The following is a 27,071-nucleotide window of genomic DNA, read 5'->3' as shown; positions in this document are numbered from 1 at the left end:
TTTACTGATTCCCACTCCAAAGAAATCACTTGATAATTTCAGATTTGCAGAAGGCCCAAGCAATATATTCTCAGCATGCTCAATTTTATGGACAAAATGAATATTTATTATAATGTAATGAGTTCAGTGGCATTTCAGAACATGTTGATTTGTTCCTGCATGCCATGTAATCTCAGTATAGCAGTCCAAATGATGACAAAGTACATAACTGGTGACTCATGTGGAAGGAGCTGATGATCTCTGTTGCATGAATGTGGCTACGGTGCCTTTTATTGGACCTCATGAGAGCCATGAGAATGACTGACAACCAGACTCACATCTGCTCTTTGGCTCCTAAGTTACTCTGTAATAAGGTACAAGAACAGAGTCATTCCTAGTCATTCATCACGGGATCAAATGTGGATAAGATAGTGAATACTCCAGCTCTGGGTACATCTCAGAGCTCTCTTATCTTCTCTGCAGTGGGAGTAATAAGTCCCTAGTATCTGTCAATAAGAGAATGGCTCAAGTGTGACTATAAGATAAGGCTGACAGACCCATATTCTCCTGAACATATTTCATGCACTTCATTTCAGAAATTAAGCAAAACTTGGCTGGTAAGCCACCAGAAAAACAAGGACGGAGAATGGCCAGCAATGCTCACCTTCTCTAGCCTCACTCTAAGTGAACAGTGTAGTGACTTCGTGGTATGAAGTGTCAGTTCCTAGCACAGAAGGAGCATTAGCAGTATAGCGACATACAGATGGAGCAAAACTCAAGGTAATTAGGTTTGTCAGGCTGTTACTTTATGGTCAGAATCAAAATCAGCAAAGCCAAAGCTGAGGGCTGGGTGGGTTGTGAGAGAGCTGAGCAGACAGGGGTTGGTGTATGAGGTAGTAACACAATTCCAAGGTTGTGATAAGACATAAGGAAGACAAGGGCTTTGGAGCAGAAGTGACTGAGAGCAGGAAACTCCAGGTAGTGGAAACCAAGGGGAGAGCAGCGAGGCTCCATCATGCAGAGTGAGGAACTATTGGCATTAGAAGACAAATCCATTCCTCTACTTCTACAGCCTGACAAGCATGAGGGAAACGAGGAGGTGTTGGGGTGCACCAGGGACCAACCCAATAGCTAACAGCCATGGGTTATAAAAGGACATGGCTACACATACGAAAGTAGTAAAAGGAGATCCGTTAATCAATCAATCAAACAAACAAACAAATAAATAAAAAGGAAAAGCTGTTAGAGCCTGAAGGCTGACTGTGCATATTTTACAGTGACAGGTACAGAGTCAGAAGTCATTTCACTGCCTAAGTCAGGTGTGGGCTCCACTCTTCATCTGAGAGCTCCTGAGAGACGAAGAGCTTCTGTAGCTTACCAATGGCTCATTTATCCAGAGAGCAAAGGTACCCCTAAAACATTAAGCCACAAAGTCACAGCAGTATCTTTCTCAACCCTTGCCAATTTGCAGTCCCTAAAAGTTTTCTGCTGGAGATGCTTTGGAAATTTCAAGTGCATAGGTTACTGTGTAAGGAGCCTACAACCTGATTGTACAGCCCTTAGAAATGACTGATCAGGCTTGGAAGTTAGCACACCACAGGCTGAAAAACACTGATTTGAACGCAGTGGGACCCTCAGGAAGGTCACCCATTAAGTTGCCTGGCTACTACTGCCCTAATCTTTATATTTTTTATACAAAAAGAAAAGACCAAAAAAAAAAAAAAAGTTATTTTTAATTGAACTTTTCAAACACGTTATATAAGATGTAAAATACAGACATTCCTTACCCAATAAGATTTTTAAATATCTCTTTTTTTTTTTTTTTAATTAATTAGTGCAGCTACTAGGAAACCCTGAGCTCACAGTTGAGTTTGGAGGATTAATAGCTCTGATGCTGTTTCCTGGAGTCTTGAACCTCTTCAAGGTCTGACATAAAAATCATAACACAGCTGTACACCATGGGACATTTCCATGCTTGGTCGCCTCTCGTTTTGTTGAGAAAAATCCTGTAAAGTAAGATTTAGAGCTTATAAAATGAAAAGTCACGTTTCTTTCTGAATGAGGTTTATTTTTCTTCCTAGAGGGAGTATCACTAAGCTGTAGGGATGGTAGAAACAAAAGCATTTCTATTAACGATTCAGTCTTATTTAGAGCTCATATCTTCTGGAAGTTGCAACTTTGGAAATGTAAAATAAAGCATTTCAGAGAATCCTTGCAGTCCAATAATAAATAAACATTAATATTCAGGATATTATCTCCAGTAATAAATCTCACGGGCAAAATTTCTGCTCTTCCTTAGCGCCGTCATCATAGAGCTCCCCATGAGTCAGCTTTCAGCCAAATGCTGCCCACGGATATCTGCAATTCATTCACATCCACAGCATTGCCAAGGGGGGCAGTCAGGGCAAACCTTCCAGTTTTAACAGCCTATCTAACTATCAAACACCCACATATAAGCATGTGTTTGAAGAATGTCACACCACGGAAATATTCTCGGTTGGGTATTTTTCCCCATGTACAGTGCCTGTGCCCATCCATCAACACCATCTTGATGCTACTGTTAAAATCATCGACACCTTAGAAGAACAAAACAAAGCAAAATACCCACCCATGAAATCTCACAATCAAGGGCATTTTTCTGGGCCACGTGACTCACTGAAGCAAAGGGTTAGGCTGTTGTTCAGAAGTGGCCTTCAGAATCGGAATCTTTGCAGACCGCAGAACCGTTTCCAGGCAATTACACAGGATTTTATATAGTGCAAAAAAAGAAACCTCCATCTTTTTTCTGCATAGCGTTGCAGAGCAGCAAAATCACCTTTAGGAGGAGCCTCATTCCCTCCTGTACAGCTAATAAAAACCCTGTGACTCCTGCAGACGTGTTGGGCATTACGCATTAGGGCTTCATCAACAGAGATTTGAAAACCACAGAAAATGGCAAAAAGTAACATCATGAGAGCATCTACTGCACAGTCTTATCTCCAAGCATACTGAGAATGAGCAATGTCTATACCATAATACTCTGTCTATATCATGCACGCGGCCTGGCAGAAATAAACCAGAGCCAGGGGCAACACAGGTAGGCATCCACTGAACAGTAAGAGCAATTTAGACATGAATACGGATATTTTGTGTGCACAGTGAAGAAGAGAATGCTGGGTCAGCATGAAAGCAATAAGAAAGAATTAGGTTTGCTTAAGGGCAGTCTCAGGAGTGCTTCTTGCAGAAATCAGACCAAAGGATTGCTTAGCAAAAACAGGAAAGGGCAGAAAGGCTGCACAAAAGGTCAGCTTTTGCAAATCTAAGCTGACCCTTGTAATCTGCTACCTTTGTTCCTAACGCTGCTGTAAACACATCTGTTCACTTCTTGCACTCCCCTCTCAGACCAAGGTTGGTAGGATACAGAAACACCTTATTCTGCATTGATCTCACTCACGTAATTTATCAGAGCCTCGAGAAATAGAAGAAATGTCCAAATTGATCCTCGGGCTCCTGATTTGCTCCTGATCTGAACGCTGCCCAAAGCAATGTTTGTGTCTGACTGACTGCACACCTTCAGCAGGCAACTGATCCTCACACCTCACAGTCCCCCCCAGTCAAAACGTTTCCTGATGTGTAGCATTACTCTCCATTCCTACGGGTTAATCAGCAATACGCATGACGCTTCGCAGCGCTCCCTGACATGACCGAAGCCTGTGATTCACCTCTCCACCCACTCCTCCTATTTCCCGAGCTATACAGCCCACACACCACGTTTTCTGGATCTCCAATCTGCTTTCCTCTGAATCTGTTGGGATTTGTCAGCAATCTTCTTGAAAACCTGCTCGGATATTACATGTTCACCAACATGCCCAGAGAGGTGGTGGATGCCCCATCCCTGCACACGTGCAAGGTCAGGCTGGAGGGGCTCTGAGCAACCTGATGCAGCTGTAGGCGTCCCCGTTCACTGCAGGGCAGTTGGACTAGATGGCCTTTTAGGTTCCCTTCCAACTCTAAGGATTCTATGATTCCATGAACTCGCTGCTGGTAAAACTTGACACATCTGGACGTTTTTCATAACAATACGATTACTGTGAGAAGTGGGTTAAGCAAACTTGTTCAGCTTGAACCAGGGCGGACAAGTGAGATGTATGGCGTCAGCTGCTGCACACAGCCAAGGGGCAACCGGGCAGAAATCCAGTCAGTGGCATTGATCAGCACAATTACTTATTGAACTCCACCTCCAGTGTTCACTCCCTTCATACCATCCGTGTACTTTGTCCCCTGCATGATTAATGTTTACAGTGAAGGCTGGAGCACAACCTTGCTGAGTATTTTGGTCTCCTCACTGGAGCTTTTGATTAGTCGGTTTTCTCTCCCACTAAAACAGTGGGATGATTCTGTCTTGGTTTTCCTTACAGCTGGTGTTCCTATACTGAATGTTATCTCACCAAGTCAGTTTTCAACAAGATCTCATTTTTTGCCTTGGCCTACCTGAGCCAAAGCCACCATTCAATATTCTTCCCTAGCAAGGTCGGTTTCTTCTTTCTACTTGATTCCTCATTAAGTTTCAATTCACTATTTGACCAGCTTGATCTCTTTCATTTCTTTTCCTCCGTCACAAAATATCGATCCCACCAATAATATTTCCTTAAGAAAATGACAGTTTCTTCAACCTGAGGCTTATCCCACAAGGCCTTGTCCCACAGTCCTGGGAGACTTCTTATGTCAGTTTTGTTGAAGGGCACTGCCTCTGTACCGCTGTTCCCCTATCATTTCACAATCTCAGTTGTACTGCCGCACTCTCAGCTTAGTTCTTTTCACTAGCCAGAAATAAATCCAAAAGATTTCTTTTAGATAAGGTAGTTATTTCCTCCATTTTCTGTACCACAGAGTCGTATCCAACATACCGCAGCTTAAAAACACAACTGTGTATCTTTGTAAAACTTCTGTGCTTAACTAGAAAGGTAAACACACCCAGTCCTCTGGAAGCACTGATAACAATGCAGTAGAAGCCCTCCTGATAGCTCACCAGAAACCACAGCGTCACATACTGAGATTTTGCTCCAATGGGGCAAATCAAATCATGGAATCAGAACCTGGTCCCACTGGAGGTACTCCATATGGAGTAAATCCTTCCACTGCTTACCTAGGAGAGACAGTCAGGCCAATCTACGGTACTTGTTGCAGTTGTTTATGGACAACGTTCATCAGAAACAGTTTAGCTATATAATTAGCATTGCACATGCTTTGGATCTTATCTGTATGACGATGTCCTTGCTGGTGTTCCAAGATACCTCAGTGCTGAGGAGCCCAGCTCCCACAGTGATGATTTTTCCCATCTGATGGCTTTATTGCTCTTTGTTTAGGGGAAACACCTTGTAAATGCCCCAGTCCGCACAAATGATTTTGGTTGTGCCAAGCTCAGCTGCCCAGGGCCCCATCCACCCTGGCCCTGAGCGCCTCCTGGGCAGTTGTGCCACCACTCTCTGAGTAAGGAATTTCCTCCTAGTATCTAATCTAAGCAACGTGTATTAGAGCACAGGAAAAGAAGGGGTTAACACTGGAGAAGGATACCCTCACACCTGCAAGCCCTAAGTAGTCTGAAGAGATAAAAGCCTGAACTCAGATCCTTTTGGGAAGGCTGTTGATCTGAGCTTTGCTTTGGGGGGAAGCTTACTCCTGAGTCGGGAAGAGATGCTTCAAAAATGCAGCTAAAACAAGCAAAGCAGACAATTTGCCCTGGGTTAAAAGGTTTGTTTTCTTCTACAGCTGGTAAGAGGTTCTAAAGCGGAGGCTTGAGTTCAGCCTGGTCTGGCTGAGTGCTGAAAGAAGACTGGAAAGCGAAGAAATACGGTGAGTGGTTCTTCTGTGCTGCACAGGCTGGGCCAGAGAGTGATCCTGGCACCTGGGTGAGCTGGCTGTAAGCTAGGACCTGGAGCCCTCTGGATTGTCACCCCTGCTGGGCAGTAACAGGGAGCTGCTGGGCCGTGTCATAGCGGTGCATCATGCAGCGCCAGCCCTGGGACTCCCATGCAGGTTTTATCTGTGTGGTTTTGAGCAGAGAAATACCGTGTGTGTGCCCACAGGCCAACGTAAAAAGGAAATACTGCACTTGAACCTGCTCTGTAACCACAAGTCGCTCCTCCTCAGCCCTGGCAAGGCTAAATGCCTCCACCCAAGCTACCGTATGCATTAATCCAAGCCGTAAGCTTATTCCCAGGCTCTAAAATCAGAAGCTGAAACACTTTAATCTGTTGATTTGCCCTAATGCTTAAAGGCTTCAAATGAGATCGGCTCCTGCTGTTGCTCTGTTAGCTGTCAATCAGTTGTACGCGAAACAAGAAATCGCTCCTGCTCTTCCCCTAGGTTGGCCTTCAGGAAAAACACCTTCCGTCTCCGGTGCTTTGCCTTGAATCTACCAGTACGACGCGCCAACGCCACGGCTACCAAACCCACACGACCTCGGCGCGGCCCGCGCTCACGTCCGTGCCGGGGCCGCCCATGGGCCGGGCGGAGGGGCGGAGCCGCCCCGCTCCCGCTTAAGTCTGTCAGCAGGCGCTGCCCCGCGGCGCGGCCGGGTTGGGCCATGGAGGTGGCGCGGGACTGTGTGGGCTCGGTGCTGCGGTGAGTGAGCGTGTGCGGCCGGGGCCGCGTCAGCTGCCGGCCTGAGGTGGGGGTCGGTGCGGGGCTCGCGGCTCCGTGCTGGTTCAGGGCGCTTTCTCAGCAGGTGTGCTTATCGCTCGTCCCGGCTGTCGGCAAGGCGGCAGTGCCGCGTCTGTGTTCGCGTTTCAGGTGTGCTGCGTGGGGGGAGGTCCGGCGTTGTGCCCGAGGAATAGCCCCTCTTCAGGGATGTTAGGTTTTGGCAGAGAAACCGACTGCGAGCTGATAGAAGTTGAAGTCTCCTCTCCGATTTCTGGCTTATTTATTTATTTATCGGCTTTGCTGATTCTGTCACCGTCGTTTGTCTGTGAACTCTAACCTACAAATCACTGTGCCTTATTCTGAAGCCCTGCGTGTTGTGCAACGTTCCCGAACCCGAAGACCATTGCACCACGTCCTTAGACAAACATATGAGATATATTGCAAGCAGAGATAACGAGTGAAATTAGTGTCCAGGGCTCAGGACAGGCTTTAATCCTTGGCTTTGCCTCCAAAAAACAAAAAAAACCAAACAAAACAAAACAAAAAAACCCAAATAACCGAAACAAATTCATGTCTCATCAGCCATGGTGCTGCACTGTGCTTGGGGCAGCATCTGTGGGTCCCTCTTGAGCCAGGGCCAAGTGGATAATGCTGGAGCACATGGGTGAAACAGCATCGACCTCCAAGAGCTACCCAAGTCCTGGCTTGCTGTCAGGTGGCAATCTGGAGCAGAAAACAAGTCCTGGCTTACTAACCCTTTTTTTTTAATTTGACTTCTTTCCTCTGGTAGAATTAGACAGCAGTGTAAGGTAGTGTGTGGTTCTTGAGCCCAGAGGAAGGCTCTTCAGAGCTACAGACATGGCATATATTTGGCTCTGCTGGTGCCTGAGATGAAGCCTTGCTCCTAAAAGGTCTCAAGTCCTCGAGCTGCATTCCCAGTGCTCTTCCTTCTGCAACAGGATGTGTGATTTGACTTTTTTCCTTATGCTTCGTCTTCTGTGAATAACAACAGGGCTTAAGTAACGAAAGAAGAGGACTGGTATTCACACAAAAAAACCCCATCTTGGCAGTATTGCTATATATATATTACACAAGCGACTATTCACACACTAATTTTCATAAGTGTGCAGAGGGGATGGGCTCTGCTAGCTCTGAAAGTGCTCTCTTGAATCTTGAGCGTTGCACTTCCAGCATGTAGGTGCACAGCACCTAGATGGACGCACTTCATGCTTAAGGGGAAGGCTGAAGTGATTCAGGATGGGAGCTGCCTGCAGCCTGGCAGGGTGGTTGGGGCACTGCTCGTGGAGTCAGTGTAGAGATTAACACACACCCTGTCCTAACACATTTTCCTTCTATGGAGAGATAGTTAATGCCATCATCAGTGCAATGTTGTCATCCTGTCCTCCTCCCTGGTCATGAACCTCCTCCAGGAGGGAAACACTTAGCATTTTAATCTGGTTCCTACAACCCCTATTGAGTGCTCACACGTACCTGCTCTGTTATGCTGTGTGTATATTTGGTGAAAGCCAGAGGAGACAGAGCTCAGACAGTACTACCTAGAAGCTATTAGGTTCAGCTAGAAATAACACTTGAACATCCCCCTCCTTTAAAAATAAATGAGAGCTCCAGTAATGCTTATTGGTTTTTTAGGAAAAGAAACACCTTAGTGTACGTGTCACTGAAATATGGGAATGAAACTCGCCAGTCCAAATGATATTTAACACCAAAATCCAGTGACATAAAGAAGAAAAGTAATATCCCAAAGACTTGTGGAACAGTGGGTCAGAATGAGAGCAGGAAGAAGTTGATGAGTGAAGCTCTCCCTAGACAGTCACTGAAATGACTTTCCATGTATCCCAAAAGACTGCCTAAAGACCATGTAAGAGATGTGGAAAAGGCATGTACTCTGCTGGAAAATCAGTCTTTCAGGTGGCTGATTTTGGCATTCTGTTTGAGGTGTTTAAGCCTCTCTGGTAGCCTGCTCCACTGCTATCTATTTTTCTTTGACCTTCATTGCCTTTGACTTCCTTTAATACGTTAGGGCATGAATATGCCTTATTTTGGTATTTTCAAAGGTAAATGAAGTTCTGTGGTCTGTAGGTATTTATAAACACCTTCGCAATTTGCAAGTCAAGCGTAACTATCAGAAAGTTCCACTTGAATTCCAGCTCTCTGTTTTGAATATGGCTGATATGTTCAGTCTTCATAAAGCAAACTCTCACCTTAATGCACAGTCAAAATTAGTCTTGTGTACCCCCCGCATGTTTGTTTTGCAAGTAAATAGAATGATGTCCATGGCTGAATGCAGTAAGAGCCGCTGCCTTTCTAGTTCACTACAGCATTAAAACCTGTTTGACCTCTCTGCGACTTTGACATCAGCTGAACTGAGCAGCAACATGGCCCACATCTGCTTGAGAAGTTATTCACTGGAGGAGTGTTTTCAAATGTCACTGGCATGAGAGCGTTCAGAGACAACTCGCTACAGGGCTATGTAGTATTTGCTTTTGAAAGCAAGCACCGCAAGTGTGCCGTGACCTCTGAATTACTTGTTTAATGTGCTTATGTACTGAACTCAACAGTCCTGCTCACAATACTTGACGTATTTTTATAACTACGCTGAATTTTTATTTATCTTAGATCTTTGGTATCCGTGGGAGCATCTGTGGGAGCAGTAACAAAACAGACCCTGTTCCCTCCTCTCATGCCTGCAGGGAGACCTTTCCGTGTGTCAAATGCCTCCAGAAGCAGCCGGAAAGGAATTGTTGCAAGCAGCCTGCAAGAACTCATCAGCAAGGTAAGCATTCCCACTCTGGCTGAAATTTATACTGAAGTACAGCATCCCAGGAAAGCAACCCACAGACCTGTGTTCTTCTAAATGTCACTAGGAGGGAAGTTCAGGAGAATGCAGCAGATGAGCAATCTAAGTACTAAAGGATGGGAAAAAAATCCTATTGATGGGGCTGCGGTTTGAATTCTGTCATCTGCTGTTTTTTGCAGATTTTGGAAGCCTTCCTTATAACTGCAGGCACGGTTACCCTGGTTTTGGAAGAAGATGGCACAGTTGTGGACACAGAGGAGTTCTTTCAGTCCCTGAATGATAACACGCACTTCATGGTTCTAGAGAAAGGACAGAAATGGACACAAGTAAGTGCTCCCTGTCTCCTTCCTACTTGAACAAAAGTGCATGGGAAGAGGTCTATTGCTCTCAAATTCTTAGGAATAGGAGAGAAGGGGAAGGAAACTGTCCCTAAAGAAGGGAAGGTACCGATTCCCTTTAAATCCTTTGTGGGTGAGAAATCACGCCGTTCATTGACTCTTGCTTGGACATAAATTGTTGACAAGGATCTGCCATGAACTAACATGTTACAACTGGAAAAAAAATAGGTGAAATCTCTCATTTTTTAGAGAGCTGCAAGAATAGCAGTTCTTGAGCTGTTCTGTAACACAAGACTTTGATTGCCTTAAGCTAAAAATGCTATCTCTTAAGCTAATTTTAGAAAGGAAAATGCCCAAATTAAGCAGTGTAAGACAAGTTTTGCCTTGTTTGCAATAATAACTAAGGGAAGATGAGGAGAAATGCCTGTATTTAATCTTGCAAATAGCTAAATGTTGTCATCAGAACCTGACATTGGTCTTTATGCTTTGGGGTATTTTAAGAACTATTAAGATTGCCTAGTTCTGGTTTTCTAAAATTGTGCACTCTGTCCAGTTCAGTGAAGGAGTGTAGTCTACCTGTACATTAATAAGATGGTCAGACTCCTAAGTGTCTTCAGTGAGATAGTTGTTACTAGAAAGCTAATATCAAAATTTCTTCTTCTGGGTGCAGAGCTAACTCAGTTGTAAGCAAGCCTGCTATTTGTTTGTACCTGCGTGGTTCAATCATGTGGCCCCATTGTTTGGGCTGTTGCAGTGTGGGCAGGTTGTGTGGGCAGCTTCCCCAAGGAATCTCACTGAATTATCAACCTGCTACATCTGGCCTTGAGCTCCAAGGGTGCAAAAGGAGTTGCAACTAGGATGTGACTACACCTTGCTCCTTTCTCCTCTGCCTTACGTCCTGTTTGGCATGGCAGCAGGACAAATGTAAGTGCTGCCTCTCTTCAGATGTCATCTGAAGGTAGCACCAACTCTGTTGTGCTTCATCCAGGTGTTCTCTGTGTTAATGGGAGATAAACATGCTATCGAGCACACCCAACTGTGTGTACAAAACTTTTGTTGATGGGGTTCCAGTTGGTGGAGCTGAGAGCTCAGAGGCTATCAAAAGTAAACCAGGCATAAAATTGCTGGCTAATGATATACCCTAGTGTTTGACTTAGACTAACTTATCATGGTGCTTTTTGAGCACCGGGGTGGCAAGTATAAAAAGCCCCAATCTTACACAACCTTATTGCTTCATACAGCAATCACAAGGCAGATTGGCAGCTGCTAGGATATGAACCTTGAACCGAATGTGCTGAGCAGAGTAACCCATGTATCCACTAGATGTCTCTATAAATATGGGTCTTGCTTACTACTTTTCTTATTGAAGCAAATGGCCCAATCCTGAAAGAGGACAAAGGCTGCTTTCAGTAAGAGACTGGATTTCAAGTTGAAGATGACTTTTCTTACTACTTTTTTCCTCTTGAATTCAGTATTAAAACCTAGGCCTGATCTGTAGTGATGCCCTCTTACTGTCACTCCTTAGCAAGAGGGAAAAGTATTTTGAGCCAGGATTTGAAATGAGAACTTGACTGTTTTCACAGGAAGCAAAGTTTTTACTTCTTGAGTATTGAGAAACATATACTCTTTGCATCGTCTCCAAGATTGCTGATCAGTACTGTTAGGTCCTTTCATTTAGGACAAAACATCCTGTTAGTGTCCTGATCGTTTAGACTAACTCCCAAGACTGGAGTGAGTGAGTTGCCTCCAAAGAACTGCACAATTAACACTTGTCTTCCTACAGTTCCTTGGTTTATGGTATCAACTGTCTCCCTCTTTTTAAATTAGACAAGAAATGGAATTGTCCCTGCAAGACAAAAGAAGAAAATGGGAGTAGCTAACATCACGTTTGATCTCTACAAGCTGAACCCCAAGGATTTTATTGGCTGCTTAAATGTGAAGGCAACCTTCTATGAGATCTACTCAGTGTCATATGACATCAAGTGTATGGGAGCAAAAAGTATATTGCGGTAAGTATGCTTCCATCACTGATCAGGCATAGGCATTAATGAAACATCTGTTTGCTTATCAGTTCTATGAAGCCAGTATATTTATAGACTTTGTATTTTTTGATTAACTCATACATCCAACCAATCTTCCTTTAATAGCTGTCCTGTATAGATGTGCTGTGTTCCTTAGAGGATTTCCCCAGATTTCTTTGGCTTGCTTAAAGAATGTAGGGTGCTGAAGATTGCTCATTGGTGGGGAACATCAGTGAGATTAAACAAGAGAGGAGTTGGAGATCTGCTGGCAGAGGTCTTAAATCTGGCTGCCAAATTCACCTCTAAGAAGCCTAGCAAGGACCACTGACTTCTACAGGACTAAGCTGTAGTGAATTTTAGGTTTGGGAAATACCATCTCATGCAAGTGCAGAATAACAACACCGTGTCCTGTCTACTGCTTTCAACTGTGAAAGTCAGTGCCATGTCAAAACCAGCTGTCCCAGTTGAAGAAAACTACTTGAGTTTAGACTCCTTCACAGAGATATTGTACTTTGATTTTGACAGCTGTTGAAGCAACAGCCCTGAATTTCCCTACCTGACTCATTCCATTCTGGTTGAGAAGCAAGAGTGCAGTTAGTGCATTTTCTTACTTGGAGACCAGATCTACTTTGTACAACATAGATTACATACCTGTAAACAAAGTTTTTACTTGACCTAAACAACGTATCTTTAGTATGAAGTCTTCAAATAGTCTCTAGACTCATTGATGCAGATACTAAGCACTGTAATGTTAATCTTGTTCCATGCCTCAGACCTTTGCCACTCTGCCTAGGTGATCCCTTGCTTAAATCATTCAGGCTATGGTCCTTTGTAACTGTCGATGAGGCTACAGCAGTGACTGTGCAGCTGTACGCTACACTCACACACAGTACTGTTGTATGAGTCTCTTTAAAGCAAACATCTACCTTCAAACAGTTGCACTCCTGCAGTTCCTGTGTTTGTTAGCCTCTTGAGCCAGAACAAACTCCTGATTTCTGGCTGTTATGGAGATGAGTGTCAGCACTGTAACTTGCACTGTCAAGGAGAATTTTAAGTGACGGTTCTGCCTTGCTGCCAACGCAGTGCAGCTGGTGATAAAGAAACAGTGCTGGCAAACAGCTGAAATAGCTCTGAAATTCTTCTAGAACACTGTTATGTTACAAAGAGTTGAAGGGAAGTGCCAACATGACAGTGGGAAAACAGTCCGCTACCAAAGAGCAGGAAGAGAAGAGAGCCTGGGGTGATCTCAAATACCACAGTGAGGCAGTCTCTCTCAACTTGCCATTTAAACAGGGGACACATGGTGTTCAATTCTCAGTGTATTCTCTGCTAATGAGTTCTAAATTGCTAACTCTGCCCTCCCTCTGAGCCCACCTGTGGAGTGTGAGGGGAAACAACTTTATAATACTGCAGTTGTTCATTGGTGGGAGGGGCTCAAAGCCTGTCAGATCTGTTTAGTGCGTTTCCCTTTAGAGTTTCTCCTGTCATGTCCAACTAAAGGATCAAATGTCCAGTTCAACAAATAACTTCCTCCGTGGCTTAAGTGACAACTGGTTTCATGTGCAAGTGACACTCTGCAGCTGCTCAAAAGCTTGGCACCAGGTGCAGCTTTCTTTGTGACTGTATGGCCCTTTGGCATGCACTGTCTTGTGGAGGGAAGGACGTATCAACGTGGCATATGTGTGGGAAGCATAGCAAAAAGGGTACACTGTTCTTTAAAGGCTTCCCAGACTCTATGTACCCAGAGTAATCAACAGTTTTGAAGCATTGGATTTTGACTGTAAACCTTCCAGCACACTGCAAAGAAAAAAAAAAAAAGAGCCCTGAATTTATAGGAACATAACTTTTATGTTCTCTGCTAGAGCTCAAAGGAGAAGTAAATTGCAACTGTGAACCCCCTTGCTTGTTTACTTAGGAATTCAGAAAATCTTCCCCTTAGTTCCCCTGGAGGGAGAACACTGGTCTCATTTTGGCACCTTCAGAAACTGATTCCCTTCCAATTTTGATGTAGTTCTGGTTCTTGTATACCATTTCCCCAGTGCTTCAGTGTCACATGTTTGAGGGCCTACTTTCAAGGCTTAAATATCTTTCTCAGCACTGATGTCCCCACTGTTTCATGGAGACTGGAAGGTAAAAAAAGATACAACAGTAAATGACCACTCACATATAATGATCTCCATTCCTTACATATCCTGTGGTGATCCATAGTCTGTACTGCAGACTTCTGATACTTGCCTGGTCTTCATATATGGATCTGTATAGGTTCTACCGTGTGATATATCTGAGTGCTGATACTTAAGTGTTAAAAAGTGACACAGTTGTGAACAGACTTCTTAAGATTTGCAGTTTGGACAGCGTAAACTTGGCTGGCTTCACTTGTTTTGCTGTTGGGCATGCAGTGTAATGCAATTGCTCAGTTTCAGTGCTAATAAAGTCTGATCTGTAGCTTTGGGGTGCATACGGTGTTCTTACTTCCTGGCCTGAAGGTAAGTAAGATCGATTCATGCTGCAGGAATGCTGCTGGGCTCTTAGGCAAAGTTAAATCTTCTGTAGTGCTCCGGTAGTTTGATGGTTTTCCAGAAGGCCTAACAGGATGACAGAATGATTTGTTAAATGTGTTACCTGGTTCTGCCCAAGTCTACAACGCATCAACAATTTTCTGTCAGTCAGTGCCCATGGAAGTACTTGCTCTAAAGAATGCATGAACTTCTCAGAATTGAAGAGGAATAAGAGAATTCTTAAATGTATCTGCCTAATTCATCCTTAAGGTGCTGGGGGTGGGAGAGGTTTGGGCTGTGTTTCCCTGTTGACTTCTTTTAACAAATGGCTTTTCTTCTAGGAAGGTGCTTCAGATAATATCCCACGTAGCACAGATAACTGGACAGTTTCTTCTCTATACTGGAACATACATGTTGCATTTGATGGGTGAATATGATGAAGATGCCACCTGTACGAGATCACAGCACAAGTAGAGACCACAGCAGCACTTCTGATATTGGATCCTTTTGTTTAAGGACACTCTCTTGCCCAAATTTGAATGTAACGATGTTTTAGTAGGGAGATATCCACTAAGGTGAACTAACATTTTTTCCCATTTGGGAATGCTTGTAGACCTTAGTTGTAACATGAGTGTTTGGTGTTCACGGGCTCTTAACACAGCAGAAGGATGGGTGCCTAATGACTGAGAACCAGGCAAAAGAAGGAGAGAGAGCAAATTTTTACTCCAGCAACTTGGTGGAAAATAAGATTATTTGGAAACATGTGCTTTGTAACCAATGGATTGTTTCCTTGTGCTGATCAAAACATGGTTTGTTTTCTTTATGGCTGTCTACTTGCCTTCTGAACAGACAGGGCAGTCCTTTTCTTTTTTTGGTTTTATCCTTAACACTGCTGGTGTTAGTGTCCAGCTGGCACTGGGGTACAAAAGACTGAAGTGTACTTATTTTCTATTTCTAGTAATGGAAATATACAATACAACTGAGTCCTGATTCAGTGACTGAATACTGTCATGAAGTCTCATTCAACAAAGCGCAACTACTATACAGAAGCTTAATATTTTGCCTTATTTCCCTTAAAACAAGTAAACATTTTGTATAACTACTTATATTGTTCTTCAAGTCTATAGAAAGTTCTGGTCAATATAGTTTATACCAGTTGAAGAACAACATTTTTTTTAATGTCTCATGTCCCATTTGGCCCTAAAGTATTGGATAACTTGTCACAGAGTCATCCATATGGCTTACAGAAAACCTGAAGATTTCTTCAGTGTTTAAACCTCCAATTCTGCTCTTCAGCTATGCATGCAGATGACACTACATTCAAGCTGCACTTGAAATGTTGGATTTTGATGCCCCTTCATTCAAAGGGAACAGCAGGATCCTATGTACTGTGTAATGTATACTCAAAACTGGGTATTTGCAGTCTTAGTCTCCTAATACAAACTATATTAAAGTACAAAGTTTTTAACCTTCAGATATAGTTGTCCGGAAAGCTTTATACAGTTTAGTAAACTGTTAGTATGACAAGTTTTTGGAAAGGATCTCCTTGACTGTGAAGACAAATGGGAAAACAAGTGGTGGTAGGCAGTTGTGACAAAATACAGACACCATTGTTGAAGGGGAAACGTTCAACACCTGTTGTTCATAGGTGTGGCTTCTGAGGTTTTTATTTGCTTTCTTATGATGAATTTTAATAAGTTGAATTATTAAGACTGAAAGCCATTAAGGAGATAACATGCAGGTAAATATCCTACCTGATTGCAAGTGCCACTCAGGAAGAGAAACTGTGGTGACAGGGTGAACAAGAAGGAAGAGAAAAAGTAGGGGTGGAAGGGACCAACATGGGCTTCAGGGTGCTTGCCATGCTTCTGCAGAGACACAAGTCCTTTAACCACATACATCGAATGCACTGATTAGTTGGAGGAAAACGTGATGTGCTAAAAGAGGAACAGATGGACTGAGATGACCAACCATCATGTTTGGTGGGATCCATTTTGATCTATAAGCTGGATCTCTTCACTTCAAATGTTACTAACACATGGGAATATTGCTCAGGTTTATCTGCCAGCTTCAGTTTCATGTGCTTATTTTTGCCTTCCTTTTATGGATCTGATTTTTAGCCAGCTGGAGCTGCATCTTTCAAATCACTGTTGTGGTGAAAAGCAGCCTAAAATCAATCTTAAAAGGACTAACAGACGTAAGTCTGCTAAGTCTCTACCTGTCTCTTCAGTAATGGTACTACAAATGAGTAGACAGCTAAGAAAGAAACTTTGTGGCTTTTTTTCCCCCGATTTGTTGTTTCCCATCCACTGCTGAATATTTGCTGGGGGAGAGAAGAGGGGTGGTGAGGCATGCAGCTCCAGGCAAGGGGTGGACTGGTTTATTTTACTCTTTTTTTTCCATGGAAGAACATCTACACCTTGTAGCGTGGTTAGGTTTCTTTCAGAAGAAAACAGACTACTCAGCAGGTAATTAGAAAAAGGTTATGTTAAAATGAAGACTTTATTTAAGTTGTTCTTTCCCTCACCCCTACCATGATTGTTAGTGTGGTAACTGTTGGGCAGAGTTTTTCTACCCCCTATCAAGGAACTGCACTTAGCTGATGCAGTGCAGGGACTTTCTCATTAACTCTTTCAGCTTTTAAGGACCATTTATTGCATTAAAACGAGCCCACCTCAAAGTATTCTACATGTATGTATCATAATGCTTCTAGGAACATATATGTTGCTAGTGGTGGAAGCACCAATGTATGAAAAAAAAGCAAACAATATACTTGCATAGTTCAATATTGCATTCATCTGCCTCTGAACCACATACATCTCAAATTCTGCCCTTCTAAAGACAGAGGCAGTTGTCCCAGAGCTAACACTCCGTAGTTTCCAATGGTGTTCCTGTAGAACTAAAAGGCTAACTCAATGTGAATTTGAAATGTTTTTAAGCAGCTGCTTCTTTGGCAGCCTAACACTTAATGCTTGAGTTGCTGAAGGTCATGTGAGCTGCAGTCTCCACCCCCAGAGCATCTCCCTGTGGTTCAAAATGCAAGCAGCTGAAGAAAGTAGCTCGGCTTTGATATGTTCTCAGGGTGGGAGAAGTGTCTTGGAAGTTCAGAGAAGTTCAGAGTTTGTGAAATTGCTCCACTGTTTCTGAATCTGGATTTTGCCACAGATTTAGTATTTAGAAGATATTTGCTGCTGTACCAACTACTTTCCAGAGATAAAGTTTTGGCTTCCTGTCAAACCTGGAGGAGTTTGTTTTTCTGAGTTGGAGCCAGTTTGAGGTTTTGTGATTCTTTTCACAGCCTGCTTAAGATGTGTGGCTTTTACTTTGGCTGTACGTGATACTCAGCAGAGAGCAACGCTTATCCAGCTTTCAGAAAGCTACAAAAACTAAAAGCACAGGCTCTTCCCTGCCAGTATGTAGAAGTGAAACCAGCTTTTCTACTTGGTATTTCCAGCTTGCTTTTTGCTTTTTCCCAGAGCCCCCTTAATCTGCACTTGTTATGGTTGCAAGCAAAGCTGGTAACACTAAAATTTCAAAAGCCTGAAACATGTTTTCTCCCTCCTTGCTTGCCCTGACCCTCTTTGCCTGTTGCTTTGCATCACTTACTAACAATGCACCAAGTCATACTCTGTAGTTACCAAAAAAGGAATTTTCACTGAACTACTGGATCTTGTTGACTCAGGCACTGCTCATGTTCTACAGGCAAAACAAAGCTGCTCTTTTCATAACTAGAATGAAGAGTCTAATAGCTTTTCTGTGTGTATATAACTTGCTACTTAATTTCCTTCCTTTCATAAACTCACAGAGGAGTTGCTTTCTTGCACCTTCCTATTCTTTCAAGAGAAATAGGAGTACACGTTCTTCTGCCTGGGGGAGGGGATAAGGCAGGGTCTAAATTCCTTAGAGCCTTAGATAAATGCTGTAGGAAACACCACAAATCCCTTATCTGTAGGGAAGGGAGGGGTTAAATAAAGGAAAACAAGACTTTGGGCTGGAAGCTTTTTCAGCACAGTAGGGAGGTAGGCATGAACTATTTAGGAAATGTTGGTAATTCTAAATGTGAATGTACGATTGTTTCTAACGGACTAGAATTATAACTAAATCATTTCAGCATACTTCTTATAGAGATAGAACTTGAACTAAAGGCACAAACTTCTTTAATTAAAGTTTAAAGCCAAAGCACAAAGGAGTTTGAACTTAATGCTTCATTACTGGCGGTATTAACATAACTAACAGTACACTTCAGTTATAGTAATAATCCTTGTGGGGTTTAACGTTTATCGCTGCTTTCTACACCTTGCCATAAGATATTTATGAACGTGAGAATTGATGTTTTGCTAAAGGAAAAGAGAATATTTTACCATTTCAAAGCTGTAGGACCCAGTAGTTTAACTTGCTATGGAAACTGAGATGGGTGAGAATGATGTGAATGATGGCAATATTTTCTGATACGTGGTGCCAATTTTGAGAAATGCGTAAATGTCCATGAATAAAATTAAATTGTGGCTTTGGATGTTGTCTCTATTTATTTCCAGAATAACTTATTCCTGAAATAATCGTGACTGTTAATGGATCCATGGTCTGCCACAGGAGATTCCCAAATGCTGGACTGCAGTAGTGAAGTAACTGGATGCTGTTATGTGGCTCTGAACTTCCCTACTGCTGACTCACTTTCTGGCCTCAGAGAAACCATGCAGAATGTTTCCTTTCACACAAAAGAAATGCCTTCATCCATCTTTTACCAAAGTTGCGGAAGATTACACACTACACAGTACAGGAGATGGGGGGATTAGGAAACAGCTGGTAGGATCTGCCTCTTTTCACTTGATAAAAGGCTCGTGGAAATGACATAAGGAAAGACTGCAGTTATTTACCTGCAGCTACAATGGCATGCATTTTGACTGCATAAAAACATTCATTTAATTTTGTGAAATATTAGGTTTGTCTAATCCAAAAGTAACTTGTGCATAAGGAGCAATAGCATGTCAGTGTGGTACGAATCTAGGATGCTTCTGCCCAGTGAGTACATCCTGTGCTCAGCTTAAGTGACAGTTTCACAGAGCTTGACCACTGTACAGTTTTTCCCTCTTGGGAGAGAACTGGAATCTGACTTATTAGTTTAGGAGAGTGCAAAATGAACCTAATGCAGCAAGGTTTTGGTAGCAGAGTGGCTTTGGAATGGAGAGATTAGAACCAAGAACCAACAGAACCAGTTTCAGATGCTTCAAAATAGTCCTGCCAGTGTTCCAAGTTGAGCCAATCAGCAGTGCCAGTGATACCTCTGGAAACGTACCTAAGGAAGGACAAAAGGGCACACTGCAGCAGCTGTGAGAGAGTGATAAAAAACCATGAGATGAACAGCTGGACAGATACTAAAGTCACTGATGGAGGAGGTGCTCCAGGCACTGGAGCAGAAGTCCCCTGCAACCTCTGGAGAAGGCCATAGTAAAGCAGGTTCTCCCCCTGCAGCCCATGGATACCATGCTGGAGAAGAGACCAGTGCCTGTGGAGGAGCCCATGGTGGAGCAGGTGGATGTAGCCTGAAGGAAGCTGTAAGAATGACAGAGCCCTGACACTGCTTGCCTGGAAAGGCTGTGGTGTCTCCTCACTGGAGATCTTCAAAAGCCACCTGGATGTGAGCCTGGGCACTCTGCGCTGGGTGGCCCTGAGAAGGAGTTGGACCAGGGGCCCTTCCAACTCCAACTATTGTGTGGTTTCTGTGAGCCTGTGGAGAGCCCAGGCAGGAGCAGAGTGCAGGAACTGCGGCTCATGGGGAAGCCATGCTGGAGCAGTCTCCCTGAGGGACTGCTCGTGGACAGGACCAGCGCTGGAGCAGTTCCTGAAGGCTGTATCCCATGTGAAGGACCCCATGCTGACGTGGGAAAAGTGAGAGAAGGAAGGAGCAGCAGAGGCCAATTGTTAGGTACTAACCACAGCTCCTGTTCCCCATGGCCCTGCACTGCTACTCAGGCAGGAGGAGGAGGCAGGGGAATCATGAATTCAGGAGTGAAATTGAGCATGGAATGAAGGTGGGCTGGGGAGGAGAGCAATTCTGTTTTTAGTTGGTGAGAAACTAAATGAATCTTCCCCAAGTCAAGTCTGTGTTGGTAAACAATCTCCCTATCTTTATCTCAAGCCTTATGCTTTCTCATCTTCTTTTCTCCCTCCAGTCCTGTTGAGGAGGAGGAGTGAGAGGTCAGCTGGCCGAGCACCTGGCAGCCAGTCGATGTTAGTTGACCACAAGACAAAACAGCAGCAGGAACAATAAGCCAAATCTAAGTTCCCTCTGCTATAGATGGTCAGTAACATTGGAAGCAAATCTTTCAGCATGTTTTCCCTTTTTTTTTTTTTCTTCACAGCTGTGTTTGCAGAGACTAACTACATTTATATACAGGACAGGGTTAATACTTTCAATATTGAGATACAAAATATATACTGGCCTCAATCTAAGGTCTCCCATCAATGTGAATTTTTGGTTGGATGGAGCCCTGGGCATCTGAGCTGGTGGGGGACAGCCCTGCCCACAGCACAGGGTGGGGCTGGGTGGGCTTTGAGGTCCCTTCCAGCCCCAGCCGTTCCGTGGTTCTATGATATTAGGTTCCACTGGTTAGGAATAGTTCTTGATAAGCGTTAATTACCATTTTAAAGAGAAAAGTGAAACAATAATGTTATTTTATAAAGCATAATGAATACTAGAAAAATAGTATGTCTTGAGATATTAACTACGGGACTGGGACAATGCATTCCATGCACTTCCAATATAAGAGGTTGACTGATCATCAGTCATAATTGTCATTGTACGTTATGGTTAGACTAGGCATGCCTCTTTTTTGAAGTAATAGAATTGTTGCCAGCACTACAGGTTGGTTGTGAGTCTGTTGTGTGTTTAAAAGAAACAAACAAAAAAAAAGCCTAGCTCCTTAGACAACAACTGTATTTAAGAAAGCGTTAGCTTAATGGCATGCATAGTTAGTCTATTATAGCAACAGAGAAACCTCAGACATCTGAAAAGTCCTTTAAAGTCCATTTAGGTATAATTATTTCTGACACATTTTGTAATTAGACTGTGAAATCTATAGTAATTTCATGTTTAAAACATCCCTAATTACAAAGCATCTTCCCTTGCTTAGGTACTTGACTGGTTTGCTGCTGCTCTTCATAAAATAAGGCTTTCTAATGTTCTTCCCACTTCTTAAAAGTCAGGAAAAAATAGGAAAGAAAGCAATTTTATTTAAGTATAAGAAGGACCGCTGATTTATTATTCAACTAGACAAAGTGAGATCCGCAAAAGTGCTCTCTATTTTTCTCCTGAAAATATAAAATGCAGAAGGCATTGTTTTGATTCCTGTACCAAATGCCCTTAACTTATGTTCTGCCTGTTGCAGCTTTCAGACCTTCCTGCCTACCTAAAGAGTTTGCCTGGAAAAGCTTCATGGAGCAGTTGTCGAATATTGTTCTAATCTGCACTTGACTGCCTGTGTGAATGTGCCTTCCCAATAAAAGTCAGCATATTCCAGAACAACTCGTGCGTTTTCTGAGATCGTTGATTATTTAATGATAAGCCCATTTTGTCTGAAATCAGAAATTACTAAATAGTTGCTGCAAATTGCCAGCTATTCCAGTCTCCCTACAGAGAAAACCATTTCACCTTTGGCTAGGATAATCAAGCTGTCTTTACTTGTCATGATAAGCACAGTATGCAAACCACGTTAAAGTAGAATATCATTTGGATGGAATCGTATATTCTCTGATAGAGTTCCACCTGTGTGACCACAGAATTCAGCAAGCAGCTCTCTCAATGCCTCCTATTCTTATCTGCCGCTGACATGGTACCACGTTTAGTTTTCACAAGAGTTGTGATCAGTGAAAACAAAGCAGTTCTTGTCTCTAGCTGCATCAGCAGTGACTAAAGGCAGTAGCAGCCTGGTGGATAAAAGTCACTTCTGTTTCCATGATGTCTCCTTTTTTCTTTTCTCCAGAAAATTCCAAATTCTGATAGAGAGCCTCTGCTTTTCACTTGGAAGCTCCCAGCACTTCTCAAACTACTCTAGTTTTCCTCGACCAAAATCTTCCTCTGTGCCTGATGCCATTATCTAGACATCACCAGTTCAAGCACTCAATACTTCTTGCTATTTCACTGTGCCTTTCTCCTTTTAACACGTGCAACTTGTTCTGCTGCTCTGTTAATGTTATTCTTCTTGTGGCCTTCCATCACCTTTTCTAGATTCCCTTAGGCCACATTCCAAGAAAAAGTACTCAGTGACTGTGGAAAAAGGGAGGAGAATGACATGCTTGTTTTTAAGCAAACGTAAATGTATCTGTTGCGCTCTATCTGTAGATCATATTAGGTCTGTAGGCAGAAATTGTCAGCCTCCTTGTTTGTATAGCAATTTCTGTGTCTTCCACACTAAGCAAGCTGCTGTCCTGAAATAAAAAGTTTTTGACTACTTAGAACTGTTCTCTATTCCTGACAGGTCCTCTGGGTTACACTGAAATATAACGTTCCTATTCAGTATGGAGATGTGGTGCCACCATGAAATCATTTTACATCATAGAGATGAATCTCTGTGCAAATTTTCTGGGCACAGGCAACAGCCATGTCTCTATACTCTTATCATAGAATCATAGGATGGCCTGGGTTGAAAAGGACCACAGTGATCATGTAGTTTCAACCCCCCTGCTACATGCAGGGTTGCCAACCACCAGACCAGGCTGCCCAGAGCCACATCCAGCCTGGCCTTGAATGCCTCCAGGGATGGGCATCCCCAACCTCCCCAACCTTGGGCAACCTGTTCCAGTGCGTCACCACCCTCTGGGTGAAAAACTTCTTCCTAATATCCAACCTAAACCTCCCCTGTCCCAGTTTAAAACCGTTCCCCCTTGTCCTATCACTATCCACTCTCATAAACAACCGTTCCCCCTCCTCTTCCAGCAAAGCAATGGCATTCTATTGTGCGGCCAACATATACTGTACTCCCATATCCTCCTGTATTCTGGTACACTGTTCAACAAACAGACCATGAAATGGATTATTCATTGTGGGTGGGCAGTGGGTTGAGCCCTGGCCATGAGCCAAACTGACCTCTTACATTCTTAGCATGCACGAGCTTTTAAATCATGGTTCTGGTAATGCTGCCGTTAGGTTGCTGTGTGAGGCACGCGCTCTCAGTTTCACTGCTGCAGAATGATTTTCTAAAAGGAAAATGATCCTTTCTCTGTCGGTAAATGCTGTCTTCCCCTTCTAGTTCCTGACCTCAGAATATTCTGCTCAGAGGGGGACTCTTCAGCTGCTGTTGTGCTGTCACTATCAGACCACATTCCTTCAGTGGCAGTACCCATCTGCCCTTGAGTGTTACAGATTGTCTTGTTAAAAATAAGCCAGGCATTGTCAAGCTGTAGTTCTGCTGTGCTCTTTGTTACTGGCTGGTGGAACTGAGAGGAATGGCGATCTTCTCCTTGCATGTGTAATCTGAGAGAATCATTTGTCAAGCAGTCCAGAAGTGGTATGCTGGTTTGGTTTGGACATGTGTGGCAGATGAATAGGAAGATCAACGATAGCGAGTGAAGGGTGGCAGGCAGGAGCCACTCACACCCAAGGAAAAGGGCAAGGAAGAAAACTGTGACTCACCTGTGAAACCCAGGACCTGGCTGTAGCAATTTATAATTGATTTTAGCTGCAAAATTACTGTTATAAAATAAGTGTTTCTCACACCGAGCTGAATCACTTTTACTTGAAAAGCTATCCATTTCATCTAAAACACTTAACAAGTCCTAAATAACTGAAAGGCTAGGCAGGACTCCAACCCCTTTTCTTAGTGGTCTATTATTATTATTATTTTCGCAGAGGATAAAAGCACAAGAAGTTATTCTGTGTAACAGAACCTACACCTACCCTTGCCCCCCCCACACACTGCAGTACAGATCTCTGCTGTCAAGTGCTGCAAGGTGTTTTACTCAGAGTGTCCTAAGGAGGCTGACAAGGTGGGACATGATCCCATGTGAGTGCTCTTCTGCTTCAATGATAAAGAAGAGACAAAGCCTAGCATAGATGCATTGTTTGTGCTTGGATATGGTCGGCAGAATGCTAAAGGCATAACATATAATGCTAATGCTAAAGCTTCAAAAAAGTGATGAACTGATGAAGCTTTTTAACTGCATAACAATCTTCAGGGAAGTCAAAACTGCAGTCAGTTGGAATGAACTTCAGAATTATGTCATCATACTGATTTGAATGGAACAACACCTGTTGAAATGTGTAATCCATAACTGTGTAACACAGGGTAAATCCACTCTGAGTGTGTCTCAGAATACATCTGGGGGGTACTGTGGGCAGTTTGATGAAAAAAAGTCAGCTCAAAGATCAGCAGCACTGACGAAGACAAACACAAGGTGGAGATTTATTAGAAAGTAAAGACCAGAGCAGAAAGCATCAAACACCACTGCACAAATTAATGGCCATGATTTGAATTCTGTCTCTCCTCGTTTCACAGATGTTACTGTAGAGATAGTACACGGAGAGAGGTGATAAGCAAGGAGTTTCACAGGGGTGATGATGTCCTCCTCACAGGGAAATTAATTAGATTAATACTGCTCAAAGGTGATGTACAGACAGGGAAAGAAAGAACAACAACAACAAAAAAGTTATTCTAAAAGTCATTAGGAAGTTAATTCCTGCTTCTCAGAACAGAAGATTTATGGGGCATCAAATTAAAACATCAGCCTTCCAACAGAGAGAACTTCTTCACGGGTCAGCATGCAGTTGTAGGTCTCCACAAGTAGACTTTGGCTGAAAGTGTAGCTGGCCTAAAAAAGCGAACACATAATATAAGAGATGCCTCAAAAGATTATTGAATATAAGGGACTGTATCCAGTTTTGGTTCAATAAACCCTTAACCACTGACTGCCAGAGTGTAGAAAGGCATTTTGGGAGAAGCATTATCATCCCCTTTCCCTAGTACCCATCTCTGGCTACTGTCATGGCTGCCTCCGGGTTATCTAGATCAGCTGCTGTCACTGTACTCATGCTTTTACACGTGATAATCTTTAGCATAATGACTGAACTCCAAAGGCAAGGCCACAATATCTCAGACTCATCATCCCCTTACAGCTGTACACTCACTAACGAATAACAGGGAATATGCACTGCAGCTAAAATTTGTCTTCATTCTGCTCTTCAAACAGTTCCCCAAAATCTCTGATGTATGGGGTTGAATGTAGAAACATTTCTGACTTGATTTTTTATTGCCATACTCTTTTGGCTCTAGCTGTAGGAAGGCATTAATCTAGATGTTTTACTGACTTGCTGAACACATAGTGCAGCCTATTCTCTGGATCTATTTGTTTATGTAGCTAAGAGACCTATTACAGTGGAAGTGAAAAACACAGCCACACCAAACACACATTCTGCCTGACATAACAGGCAGGTACATGCCTCTCTCTTCTACAGCTGCTACAGCTGTTGCATAAAAATCACTACCACTGACCCTGAGAAAAGTCATGGGTGAGTTACTGTTAGCACTGAGGCTACACGCAGGCAGAAACAAAAGGCTGAAAGAAAATACTCATTTACAAAGGACAAAAAAAAAAATGTGTTACAGATGAAAAGACAATAAGGCTCCCAGTGCAGGAAAAGGCAAAGGCGACTGAACTCAGCCACGTTAATATTCATGGCTGGACTTTCAGGTTTCTTTCATTCGACTTGTCAGACTGAGAAAAGCGTGTGAAAAGGCAGCTAGAAACGCTTCTCTGTCAGATGGTGGAATTCCTCTGGTGTTGCTTCAAGCACTTAGAGACATTTCTTCCATAAACATATTCAACCTTGTCCTGATGTAGCAACCTTTGCTTTAACATTACTAGGTTCAGACCACATGCTGAGGGCACAAAAAACAGTGGTACCTCCACTGGCAACTGCAGTTATTAAGCACACCGGTGAGCAGCATTAAAACAAACCCTAAAGTGCTGTGTTTGAGCACTGGTGGCAATCAGTGACGGTACAGCTTGCACAGCAATAAGCCTAATCTAGGAACAAAACAGGAAACTGTTTGAGGGCTATATGAAATACAGTGGCTTCTCCAGGCAAAATAGAAATAATAAAAACTCCAAAATACCTATAATAAGTGTGTGTGCTGACTTGAGCCTTATTTGACTGCATGCTTCCGTGTGCACTGCTGTTTCCCTTCCCATTTTGAAAGACCACACTGTTTCGTTCAGGGCTGTTTCTGCATTCTTCTGCAGCAGCACTGTCTCTGGGACTCACGTGCCTCTGTCAGATTCTGTCACAGTATGTTGGCAGATTGAAAAGGTGGTCATGGAGATACACGGACACACTCTTGCAACAACAGCACGACTTCCCATTTTTTTTTTTTTGTTTCCTCGGGAAGATAAGGAAAAAAAAAAGCAAAATAAAACAAAACAAAAGAGCCAAACCATTTTAAGATACATATTTTTTTTAACTTACATGAAAACTGAAGAGGAACTACACTCACCCTGGGACTTTCCTGCTCTAGGAGACCATGGAGTAAGTAGCACTTCCCAGCCTACAAAAAGCTGTCAGAATGGATCTGCTCTGTGCGTTTTGTTTATTGCTTTGGTCATTAATGTAAGTGCTAATAAGCTTTATAATCCTTGTTGATATCCTCACAGATCAAAATGCAGCATACCATCATTCTGAAAAAGGAAACAGTAACTGGCATGTTAACTGTTCTCCTGCAACACGAATTTTACTCCAGCTTTTCAAAACTCCTCCAGTAAATAAAATTAGACTTAGCAACAGTCCTCATACAAACATGAACATGTT

At 43.0% G+C, this 27,071-nt stretch overlaps 1 protein-coding gene across 1 annotated transcript; it reads left to right on the top strand.

Moving 5' to 3' along the window:
- Positions 1–6,525: 6,525 nt before the first annotated feature.
- CIDEA (cell death-inducing DFFA-like effector a) lies at positions 6,526–18,788 on the top strand. The gene is made up of 5 exons (NM_001195123.2): positions 6,526–6,582; positions 9,238–9,394; positions 9,598–9,744; positions 11,584–11,765; positions 14,617–18,788. Exons 1-5 carry the CDS (start codon positions 6,545–6,547, stop codon positions 14,747–14,749), a joined length of 657 nt encoding a protein of 218 aa, NP_001182052.2. The 5' UTR covers positions 6,526–6,544; the 3' UTR covers positions 14,750–18,788.
- The last annotated feature ends 8,283 nt before the right edge of the window (positions 18,789–27,071 follow it).

This window comes from Gallus gallus, chromosome 2 (assembly GCF_016699485.2).
Source record: "Gallus gallus isolate bGalGal1 chromosome 2, bGalGal1.mat.broiler.GRCg7b, whole genome shotgun sequence".
Lineage (NCBI taxonomy): Eukaryota > Metazoa > Chordata > Aves > Galliformes > Phasianidae > Gallus > Gallus gallus.
The sequence above is the reverse complement of the archived record's forward strand: the minus strand, read 5'-3'. Positions and strand labels throughout refer to the sequence as shown.

Bases quoted from the DNA above. Each gene is read 5' to 3' on its own strand.
- CIDEA (NM_001195123.2), top strand. From the start codon at position 6,545: ATGGAGGTGGCGCGGGACTGTGTGGGCTCGGTGCTGCG. The intron at 6,583-9,237 runs GTGAGTGAGCGT...TATTTATCTTAG, and splicing joins TGTGTGGGCTCGGTGCTGCG to ATCTTTGGTATCCGTGGGAG. The intron at 9,395-9,597 runs GTAAGCATTCCC...TGTTTTTTGCAG, and splicing joins TGCAAGAACTCATCAGCAAG to ATTTTGGAAGCCTTCCTTAT.